This window comes from Carassius auratus, unplaced genomic scaffold (assembly GCF_003368295.1).
Source record: "Carassius auratus strain Wakin unplaced genomic scaffold, ASM336829v1 scaf_tig00217318, whole genome shotgun sequence".
Classification (NCBI taxonomy): Eukaryota; Metazoa; Chordata; class Actinopteri; order Cypriniformes; family Cyprinidae; genus Carassius; species Carassius auratus.
The window spans coordinates 608-12,675 of NW_020528997.1; the positions used below are offsets into that span (position 1 = coordinate 608).

General features: G+C 42.2%; 1 protein-coding gene across 1 annotated transcript; it reads right to left on the bottom strand.

Annotated features, from left to right (window-relative positions):
• Positions 1-2,082: 2,082 nt before the first annotated feature.
• On the bottom strand, positions 2,083-8,056 carry LOC113100644 (bifunctional apoptosis regulator-like). Its single transcript, XM_026265269.1, has 7 exons — positions 7,945-8,056; positions 7,585-7,847; positions 6,804-6,821; positions 4,552-4,672; positions 3,896-4,057; positions 2,711-2,961; positions 2,083-2,617 (listed from the first exon to the last, which is right to left on the bottom strand). The coding sequence occupies exons 2-7, from the start codon at positions 7,839-7,841 to the stop codon at positions 2,422-2,424; spliced, it is 1,005 nt and encodes a 334-aa protein (XP_026121054.1). The 5' UTR covers positions 7,842-7,847; positions 7,945-8,056; the 3' UTR covers positions 2,083-2,421.
• Between the last annotated feature and the right edge of the window lie 4,012 nt (positions 8,057-12,068).

Consider the following 12,068-nt stretch of genomic DNA (forward strand, 5'->3'; position numbering starts at 1 on the left):
ACTGTATACACACACACACACACACGCACGCACGCACACATACATACACACACACACACACACACACACACACACACACACACACACACACACACACACTTTCAGTTTCAGGAATTCCGACCGGCAGCTCAAATCCTAAACCATTATTATAAGCAGGATGAGCCAATCACAGTGATTACTGGATGTTTTGAGCGGGTTTTAATTGAAATGATCTCATTTTGAGAAAGCGGGTGTTTCTGCTCACCCGGGGTCTGCAGTGTTTATAACAGCGCCACCTACCGAATGGATCAGCAATAACACTAAAATAAGGTGGACGACGTGGACAGCAATCAGTCTTAATTTTATTTTATAACGTTAAAACTATGCAAATAAGTAGCCTAAGTGAGAGGTGCTAACTATGAATTAATAATTAATTCCCACGAATACAGAGATTGTTTAATTTATTATTACGACGTTCGTGGCCATGATTTAATTAAACCTTGTTGACTTAACGACTGTAAGTAAATCTAGCCAGCACATTAATTAAACTAAAGATAATAAAAGCATGTTGATGTGAGATGTGTCGGATTTACCTGTGGCTAGGTGTCAAAACTTGTTTGCTACTCATTGTTTTAGCGTATTAAGTGTAAACCCTGCCTGCTTGTACCACAGTATGTTATCAGCCTGTCATTTAGACAGTACTTCAGATCAATCTGGCTGATGTTGAAAGGCATGGTCAGTGGTTATAAGGCCAGAAACCTGCTCCAGAACTCTTCAGACATTCTGACATTCACATTTAATCTTTTAGCACGTTTTTGTCCAAAGTGACTTACAAATAAAGACGGTGGAAGCAATCAAAACAACAAAAGAGCAATGATATATAAGTGCTATAACAAGTCTCAGTTAGATTAACACAGTACACACAGCAAGGTTTCACAGCACAGAAGTAAAGAGACTGCACATTCACATTTCATCACATCATCTTTACTGTAACATCAGTTTTATTTAGATGAACTCTGTGACTACGTCAACTAGCGGCCATTATAGTATTAGTAGACTGTCTGCTTAACCTCTGCTAACTCTTTATTTTGATGGATCACCAACATATAGCAGTTTCACAAGTACATCATCTTATTCTACCAACCTTAACTTTGACTAAGTCTACTAATCCTCTAACGAGTAGAAGTAAAGTTTAATCCAACAAGGGTAAATCCAAACTCAATGTAGCACAGCAACATTTAGGATCTGAGACTGCACTGAGTGACCATACAGGAACTTCATCACTTAACCAGGCACACCTGAACACAATAATACAATCAACACAACAAGGGAATGGTGCAAAAGGAAAACGGACTCCAAATTAACTGAAACCGTGACAGTAAAGAGATATCATCATAGTGTGCTTCTGTTTTTATGCTGCACAATACACACACTGAGCAGCCCAAAATGATATTAATTATTTGGCCAATATTTGTCATGTTATATATGATCCACTTTAGGTTCACAGACACATTGGACAGTGCTTCCTGTGCCACATCTTTCTCAGAGCTGGCCCAGATATAGTTTAATAAACCTAGGCCACATTTGGTTTACACCCTGACTAGTCTTTGTCGTGCCATATTTTTGCCAAAGGTGCCCCACATTTGGTTGGCACTATTTTACCGCACGGGCCACGTTAGGGTCCTGCTCAGACTACACATTGCTGTGAACACCACATCTTTACCTACAGAGACACACATGTGATTTAATACATGTGGGCCACTTCAGGCTTACATCACTTTTGTCCATTACATCACTTACATCACTTTATTTTAATGTTTTACATTTACCTGCTGCCGTTCAGGGAGTTTAAATTACTTCTAAAAAAGTAATAACAAATTCCAAAACAAAATGTACTGCATTATATAGAAACAATGATATTTTGACATTTCCCATTAAGCTTTCAATCTAAGTAAATATAATAATCTTAGACATATGAATAATGTTGTAATAGCTGTAGGTGTGGTGTTTCTTACTGCAGTGCACATTTGTTTTCATGTACATGATATTTCTATTCTAAATCAAGTTTATCTAATATGAAAATGAGTCACACAACCACTGTTTTGTTTTTATTAAATATATACTTTAAATAAACATTCTCTGTTTATTACAGTCATGAAATCATTTATAAAAATACATATTGTCACAGTTAGAAGCATGAAACTGAATCAGAATCTGAGGATCCTATGAAACTGATCATAACATAAGAGCAGAGAGATGATTGTGAGTGTGAAGTCCCAGCATGACCCAGACACACGTGTGTGTGTGTGTGTGTGTGTGACGTCCCTGCGGCTCACAGTGGATCACAGCACTCGCAACGCCAAGGTCATGGGTTCGATTCCCAGAGAATACATCATTAAACGCAGTGTGAGTCACCTAACAAACATGATTAAAGTGTGTGTGTCAGGGCCTGTGCTGTGTGTTTGTGGGCAGGAGTGTTCGTTTCACCAGCACTGCAGTGAGGAAGGGGTTAAAGTACAGCTGGATGTAGATCTCAGTGTTAATGATGAAGAGAGGCATCATGGGCCACGGCAGCACAAACAGAGACGTGTTGAACAGCACTGCGAACATCTGAAGCCAGACTAACTTAGGCAGAGTCCTGCGATCACAACACACAGAAATCACACGGGTTCAGACTCAGTGTAAGTGTTAAAATCACACATGAAGAGTGTGTGTGTGTGTGTGTGTGTACCGCATCTGTCCTCTCTTCCACAGCGTCCAGTAGAAACACACGTCCAGCACCGTCAGTAGTGCGGCGTGAGCGATGATGAAACCTGCCGTCCAGTAATGAACACTCATCCAGTGCCAGGCCACCGCAGACAGCAGCTGATAGGGCAACAGGAAGTACATCAGCAGAAACTCCGCCCACTGACGCCAGCCCGGCCAATCCTGATGCAGCACAGGGTGCATTAGTGCCCGCCCACATTTACAGCAGAGTTGATTCTGTTTTATTAAAAACCCTGTTATAGTGTTATAAGCCATGAACCGAACCAACCAAATTCGAGGAGACTCAAAACATCACAAACTCTGATTGGAAGAAAAAAAGTGTTTGAAATCAGGTGAAAAGACAAAGATGCTTTAATAAGGGAAGAACTACAATCCCACGCAGCTCTGTGAATGATTAGCACATTTAAAATGATGTGGAAATTTGAAACCACATTCCTTTAATGTGATTGATTATATTTATAGAAACAATATATTTTTGTTTGCTGCTAAACATGCATATATATATATATACAAACCTGATCCAAAAAAGTTGGGACACTTTACAAATTGTGAATAAAAACAGTGCAATGATGTGGAAATGAAGTTTGAATGAAGTTTCAAATGTAAATATTTTATTCCGAATACAGCATAGATGACATATCAAATGTTTAAACTCAGATAATGTATCATTTTAAGTAAGAATAGATGATGATAACTTCAAACTCTTTGCAGTTTTTCTCTGAGAAACTCCTTTCGGATATTGCTCCACTATTGTTCACCGCAGCATTGGGGGAATTGGTGATCCTCTGCCCATCTTGACTTCTGAGAGACACTGCCACTCTAATAAGTTGCAAATTGGTCCTCCAGGTGTTCCTTATATGTTCATTTAACTTTTCCGGTCTCTTATTGCTACCTGTCCCAGCTTTTTTGGAATTTTTAGCTCTCATGAAATCCACAATGAGCCAATATTTGGCATGACATTTCAAAATGTCTTACTTTCAACATTTGATATCTATATTCTATTGTGAATAAAATATAAGTTCATGAGATTTATAAATGATTCCATTCCTTTTTTGCTCACAATTTGTACAGTGTCAATAACATTTTTGAAATCGGGTTTGTATATATATATATATAAATATAAGCAAATATGTTGTATTTCCAGTTTTACCAGCGGTGTGTCCGTGGGAGCGTCTGGTGTCGCCGGGCAGCTGGTGTGAATGAAGGGCAGGAACGTGTCGTCATAATCAAACAGGAACAGGTAGAGCAGCGTCAGACGAGGGAAGTTCCTCAGACTGATCAACAGGAACAGAGACTTCCCTAAATACAGATCCTGCAGACACACACACGTGATGATTTACAGCATCATTCAATAGAGCTGAAACACACTCACACTCACACACACCCACACACACACACACTCTCTCTCTCTCACACTCTCTCTCACACCCACACACACACACACTCTCTCTCTCTCACACTCTCTCTCACACCCACACACACACACACTCTCTCTCTCTCTCTCTCACACTCTCTCTCACACACACACACACACACTCTCTCACACTCTTTCTCTCACACACACACACACACACACACACACTCTCTCTCACACACACACACACACTCTCTCACACACACACACACACTCTCTCACACACACACACACACACACACACACACACTCTCTCTCTCACACACACACACTCTCTCACACACTCTCTCTCACACACACACACACACACACTCTCTCACACTCTCTCTCTCACACACACACACACACACTCTCTCTCTCTCTCTCTCACACACACACACACACACACACACCTTGTACTGCCAGAGGTTCAGTGAGACCCGGCGCTGTCTGAGTCTGTGCAGCTCCTCCAGGATGATCTGTCTGTGAGACTCGTTCCTGATGCTGAACGGAGCCGCAGACAGATCCTCATCACTGAGAGCAAAACAGTAACCTGACACACACACACACACACACGTCACAGGTCACTGATGATCTCTGAGGAATTTGCAGTGCTGTGGGCCTCCAGGACTCAGATATGTTCTGTGTGTGTGTGTGTGTGTGTGTGTTACCTGCCGTTGATCTGTTCCCTGTGGAAGGTCTCTTTATACTGATTGGTCCAGATGCCCAGATGCTCCACCCACAGAGTGACATCATCAGCACTCCACCTGCTGAGTGGTTTACTGAGCAGTACCTCATGACTGGAGTCGGTACTGAACGCACGGTACATTAACACCACCACCTGCACACACACACACACACACACACACACACACACACACACACACACACAGGGTGATGATGCAGTGCGACAACTCATCCTCAGTGTGTGTGTGTGTGTGCATGTGTGTGTGTGTGTGTGTGTCACTCACAGTCATGAAGGTCAGAGCCGTCACGACTCCACAGTAAAACTCTCTGATGTTGATCGGTGGTGGGTTCTGTGGCGGAGCTGCGTGAGGGGCCTGTGTGTTCCCATGCTGCTGGAACATCTGGAGAACACGACAGAACCCTGGATCACTCAGGATGGCCTGCTTCCGTCGGTTCACGTCAGCGGGAAACAGCTTTTCCACCGCATCCCTGACACACACACACACACACACACGTGTTTTTATTTTTTATATCATCATAATTTAGAAGTAATAGTCCTAGTAATAGTATTTTCTGTCCTGTTTTTAACCCCCTCATCAGAAGGCTCTGTTTGAACAGATGTGGAGGATTGTAGACTCAGAAGTAAACACACTGCTGTGATTGGCTAACAGTTGTGTATGATTGACAGAGTACGTTCCTCACTGATGGACGCTGCTGTGATTTAGGTCAAAAACACATAAATATTAAATATATATCAAACAATCTGTTTAACAGACAAAGCAATAGTGATCCTGTAATAAACAGTTACTCTCACTTGTGTGTTGAGACATGACTGTCAGATCCTATACTGTCGCACAGCATCGCCTTTTAGTTTCTATTTTCTGAGAATCCTGAGAAATTGTGTCTTGTGTGTAAACCAGTCTGCAGTAAAATGAAGGACTGAGTTCTTATTGACGTGGCCTGGATCTTCATTAAAAATAAAATTCATCTATTCTTTCCTAACGCTAGGCTCAGAAGGATGGCGGTGCAAACACTTTTCCACAGCTCGGCACTGAAAAGCGTCTTGCTGTTCTCAGAGCATCTTTATAGTTTGGTTTCTGTGTAGACATGTGTTCACCTCTGTTGTAAACATTATGTGTGAGTTAGTTTGCAGAGCTAAACAGCAGTAGGCGGGGCTAAACAGAGAGGGATGTAGAATCAGTAGGTCGGGAATCAGTGGGCGGGGCTAAACACAGAGGGATGTAGAATCAGTAGGTGGGGCTAAACAGAGTGTCATCATCGGTGGGCGGGGCTAAACAGAGAGTGCTGTAGAATCAGTGAGTGGGGCTAAACACGGAGGGATGTAGAATCAGTGGGCGGGGCTAAACACGGAGGGATGTAGAATCAGTGGGCGGGGCTAAACACGGAGGGATGTAGAATCAGTGGGCGGGGCTAAACAGAGAGGGATGTAGAATCAGTGGGCGGGGCTAAACACAGAGGAATGTAGAATCAGTGGGCGGGGCCAAACAGAAAGGGATATAGAATCAGTGGGCAGGGCTACACAGAGTGACATCATCCGTGGGCGGGGCTAAACAGAGAGGGATGTAGAATCTGTGGGCAGGGCCAAACAGAAAGGGATGTAGAATCAGTGGGCGGGGCTAAACAGGCAGCGCTGTAGAAGCAGGCGTTGATGATCTTCTGCAGAGGCGGTGCTTATCCACACTATTACATCATAGAGTAGAACATTCCACAAGCAGACTGCTTTCAGTATAAGCTGTTTTAAAGATTAACTACAAAGTTTTGAGTTCAGAAACTTACTGGATGTGTTTAATATTACAACGATCTCTTATATGTCAAAAGATCAAGGGAATTTTAGTTTCTCAGTTCATGACTTCTTTAAGGCCCTTTCACACCACAAACTAAACTATAACAACTGTAACAGTAACTGTTGTGTTGGGATGTCCGCTTCTTTACACCCTAACATAATGACGTTATTCACATTGACGTAATGTCAAGTCTATCCTCTCTGGCCGGAATGAAAATACACATTCAGACATATAAAGTTAGTAATCATAACTTCAGTCAAGCTCTGATAAGTTTCTTACATTTGAGACTTGCAAATAAAGCACCCAAATACAGGTACAGGCAGATGTGCAAACACGGATTGAAGATATAAAGTGAATTAAAATAATGACCTCCTTCAAGTCTTTGGGTGACCCGTGCCCATAGCATTAGCACAGAATCAGTTGTCCAGAAGAGCTAGTTAGGTTCAGACGTGCTGTGTCAATCATACAATCATGCACTGTTCAGCAGCTTCACACCGAATCACACATGTGCAGTATCATCAGCTCATCGGTTCTCAAATCAGACGTGTCTTAAAGAAACCGTTCTCGGTTCAGTGTACCTTGATCCAAAAACCCATGCAAACAGTTCTTGACTCGAGAACGAGACCTGCTCTAACCAGCACACGTTCAGTGTATCAGCTGCTGTGATCGAGTTCATCTTCAGCTCTCTCTTCACTGCTGTTCAGTCAGTCTGCTGTTGGATTAACTGAATCACTCCGGGATATTGGTTTGTGCAAGGCATGTTCAAAAGTGAATAACTTAAGTAACTTGTGAATGAATGCTCACTGGAGACACAAACCAGTTCAAACGATTCAGTTCGATTTGGTGAACTGGTCTGACTGGTTCACTAAGGACAACTGATTGAATCAAACGATTCGTTCGAGAACCAGATATAAATAAGTGACTGTAATGAAGTCTACATGTCTCGTCTCTCACCGGAGCAGGATGTTGACTCTGGGAAAGCCGGTCCACACCGCTCGGCATTCTGGGCAGTCTCTCCGGACCCTGGGCAGAGCGGAGGCCCACCAGTTGGCCAGACAGTGTCTGCAGAAGCTGTGTCCACAGGTGAGTGTGGTGGGGTCCACCAGAACCTGGTAGCAGCAGTGACAGGTGAACTCAGACTCAGACAGAGCCGTCCCTTCCTCAGACTCAGACTCACTGAGCTCCGGCTCCACTGGGATCTGCACGTCCATCACGCTCTGCCAACACACACACACACACACACACACACAGATCATATAACAGCACAGGACGGAGTGTCTTCTGTGAGTGTCTTCAGTCAGGTTCATGTCTTACTTCAGTCTCAGCGCTGGCTGTCAGCTCCTCGTCTCTCTTCTCACATCGGCTCTTTCAGTTTATTCATTTTAAAGGCTCATATCTCTCTGATCACAAAAGAAGAGAAAGAGAAACTGCCTCACTTCAGCGAAGCACCTACCAACTCAAACAAAAACACACGTGATATACAATTTCAGTGGGAATTTCCACTGATTTCTATTGTTATCTACCAAAACACTACAGAGTAAGGAAAAAAATTATTAAATATGCTTAATTCAAGGTTAAATGGGACATTTTTTCTCAATCATCTGTCATTTGAGTTATAAGGACAGGATTTTTCTGGTTTCCTACATTAAATTGTCAATTTAGCTAAAACTGCACACACAAACACACACACACTTTCAGTTTCACTTTGATATGCTTTATAACCATTTCTAATATTGTTTTTTTTTATATCTCATTGAAGTACAATAATAATTCTTTATGAACACTGTATATAAAGTTCCTCACAGAGAAACGTGGTTCTGGTTGTCGTCGTCTCTGAAAGTCAGTCTGATGATAATACAGTCTGTATTACTGCCTCTGTTATGTTCACGCTGCGCTTTCAAGCTCTTCCATTTAATTACAGCCTCCAAAGCTCACAGAAAGTTTTAGAGTGCCTAATGTAAACTTGTAGTGCCCAGACAGGGCACAAGATGGGACCTTAGGAAATGACCTGGGCTCTAAATGGAGTTGAGAGCACCTTCGATGCATAACCGCAGCGCAGCTGAAGAATGACCTTACTGTCATTGGGTCCAAACCATAGACTGTATAAAAACATGGATGTAGTGTCCGTGACATCAACCGTAGGTTTCCGAAGAGCGTTTTTGAAGCCAAAAGTGGGCGGAGCCGGCCGTCGCCATCTTGGCAGCACGTCACCACACGTCACTCTGGGTAATTGGAAATAGGCAAAAAGCGGGAGCTGGTTGCTGAAGCCACGCCCATCTACCTCGACAGCAGTGTCAGCAGCAGCAATCCACCTGTCACTCAAGTGGCCACGCCCTTAATTATGCAGAACTTAAAGGCTTAATATAATTTAAACGGATGAGTTATCAAAAAATTCACCCCACTCACAGTTGTCAAATAATTTTTTGAACCAGGCTGTAAACATGTTTTTTTCTGCTGGGCATTTAAACATTGTTAGCCTATGAGACTATCTTCTGTAACCTAGATTCAAGCGGCCAGCTGATGAATTACAGTAACATTTACATTTATTCATTTAGCAGATGCTTTTATCCAAAGCGATTTACAGATGAAGACAGTGGAATCAAAAACAACAAAAGAGCAATGATATATAAGTGCTATAACAAGTCTCAGTTAGCTTAACACAGTACACGTAGCAAGGGATTTTAAACAATATAATATAAAGAAAACAGATTGATAAAAAAAGAATAGAGCAAGCTAGTGTTAGAGGTCTTTTTTTATAATTGCGTAATAAATGAAAATAAAAGAGATAGAATACAAAAGATTAGAAAGGTAGTTAGTTTTTTTTTTAAGAATAGAATTAGAATAGTGAGTGTTAAAGTTCGAGGGTCAAATAAAGATGGAAGAGATGTGTTTTAAGCCGTTTCTTGAAGATGGCTAAGGACTCAGCTGCTTGGATTGAGTTGGGGAGGTCATTCCACCAGAAGGGAACATTTAATTTAAAAGTCTGTAAAAGTGACTTTGTGCTTCTTTGGGATGAACAATCAAGCGACGTTCACTTGCAGAACACAAGCTTCTAGAGGCACATAAATCTGAAGTAACGAATTTAGGTAAATGGGTGCAGAGCCAGTGGTAGTTTTGTAGGCAAACATCAATGCCTTGAATTTTCTGCGAGCAGCTATTGGAAGCCAGTGCAAATTGATAAACAGATGTGTGACGTGTATTCTTTTTGGCTCATTAAAAAATAATCTTGCTGCCGTGTTGAAGTTGAAGTCACTTCCGTGTAGGCTTCACGAGAGAGAGGGGAGGACTGCAGCTTGGTCCAAACTCAAGACAGAGCACTGACAGACAGGGCTCCCCCACTGCTTGACCGAGCATCATGACCCTTAAGCTGTTTGAAGAAGCTAGAAAGAGCCTGAGGGCCGTCAGGACTATAGACAAGCCCCATGCTGGCTCAGTCCCAGGGCGAGGAGGATTTAACCGCAGAATGCCTGTAAAGAACTTAACAACCAAGTAGTTTCTTCCAGTCGTCTTCTGACTAGGGTCCAGCACTACTCAGTGGGGGAACTTGTCGCTTTGGGAAGGGGCACTTCCTGGCTGTCTGGGGGCTCTGTTGAATCCCAATCTCTGGTTTATGTGAGAGTTGATCCTGCGTCATCTTTATAGGCTGTGTGTGGACTCTGTCTTGGGGCGGCTTGAAACAGTCGCCTAACTGGGGCCCTCAGGCAGAACATGGTGCATCGCTTGCAACGTCCTTTGAGCCTCTGTGAAGCACTCCATGAAGTCATCCACGGCAGGGCCAAAGAGTCCTTAGGAGAGATCTGGCAATCGAGGAAAGAGATCTTTTTTGGCGTCCCTGATGTCCATCAGTTTAGCTGAAGGTGTTGCTCGAGCACCGCTAGGCTAGCTAAGGCCTTGCCCACTGTCTGTGTTGCTGCCTTGGTATTGAAGCATGCAGGCGCTGGGAAGATGCAGCATCACTCAAGCCCAGGAACATGACCCTAACGTTCCGCTTCTTCTTCCCCTTGTTTGAGATAGGAGCCGGGAGAACAGAGGGGGAGGACCGCATTCGTGGAAGAAGGTGATCCATGAGCAAACCAGGCGAGACTTATATTCCCTCAATGAGAACGTGAAGACTCGGTGAGTGCATCCTCCAGACAGACGACACACTCATCTTAACCGTCTGCTTTCTGTCACTGGATGACGCAGGGGTAGACGTCCACTGCCGATGGCTTGATTCTGTGGAGGAAGAGCAGTCTGAGCTTCTTGGCTTCATCGGCTTCGTCCCAGAGTCAGTGAAGAGATGTTCTCAATGCTGAGGAGATTTTGATCAAATGGTCCTCCAGGCCAATTAATTGTATTAAACATTTTAATATTTCCCTGCTCAGCCTAGTAGGTGGTCCTTTCTTATTCTCCTCCAAGCTCAAGTTCTCTACCAGTGAACTAGGAGTTTAAGTGCTCTCGCTCTCTCTCTCTCTCTCTCTGTATATATATTTAAAATATACACATACATAGAATTAGCTATATACACAAAATACTGTTTATTCTATCAGAATTGCGACCCTGTTAGGTTTATAGAGGGTGGAAAACAGGGTGGAAAATATTGAGCTAAGTCATCCATAGCTCTTTGAGTAATCAGCATTTAGCGAGCTAACCTTCTACAGATGAACAGAACTTTTATAACTTGTTGTCATAAAAACAAACAAAGAAGCTAGGAGTGAGATCTGAAGCTTACCTCAGTTTGTGTAGATGAATTCCAGTAGGGACAATATAGATGATGTCACACTGAAAATGGTCTCGATGAAACTGCAGTCGGTTTTGGATGGCGAGAAAGTATGTACTAAGAGGGAGAAAAATGACTACAGGGACACGGTAAATTATAAATAAAAATAGATATATATTTTCACATGATTTATATGTATGATTAGAGGTAGTGTAGCCTAGTCTATAACATAATTAAAACATATTTTGAGTTTGTTTAGAAATCATTTCACGGTTTATATTTCTTGTGGAAGTTGGTTACTTTGCACTGAGGACATAAAAATGTAATGCTTATATCAATAAATTCAATACAATTTAAGCCATTTTGGCTTAAGTATAAACACGTATAAACATCTATAAAATCACACAAAGACTCTTATTTGTTTACTGAGAGGTGCTTAGGTCATGTTTCTTGTCATTAAATTCAAGTAGTCCAACAAACTTTACAAACAATACAGTTTATTTTCAATTTACGCAATTCACACATTTTACATGTACACACTGTGTAATTTAATGTAATATAAATTAAAGTTAACTGTTAATTGTATCTGCTCTGAGCAGGACGAACCAATCAGTTTCTGTGTAATTATTTAACAAGGATCGCTTGAGCGGATTTTACTTTATATCTCATGTTTGAATGATTTGATTTAACATGTGGAACTAATTACACTGTGTCCAGCGGGACTGAGACTGAGAGCGCC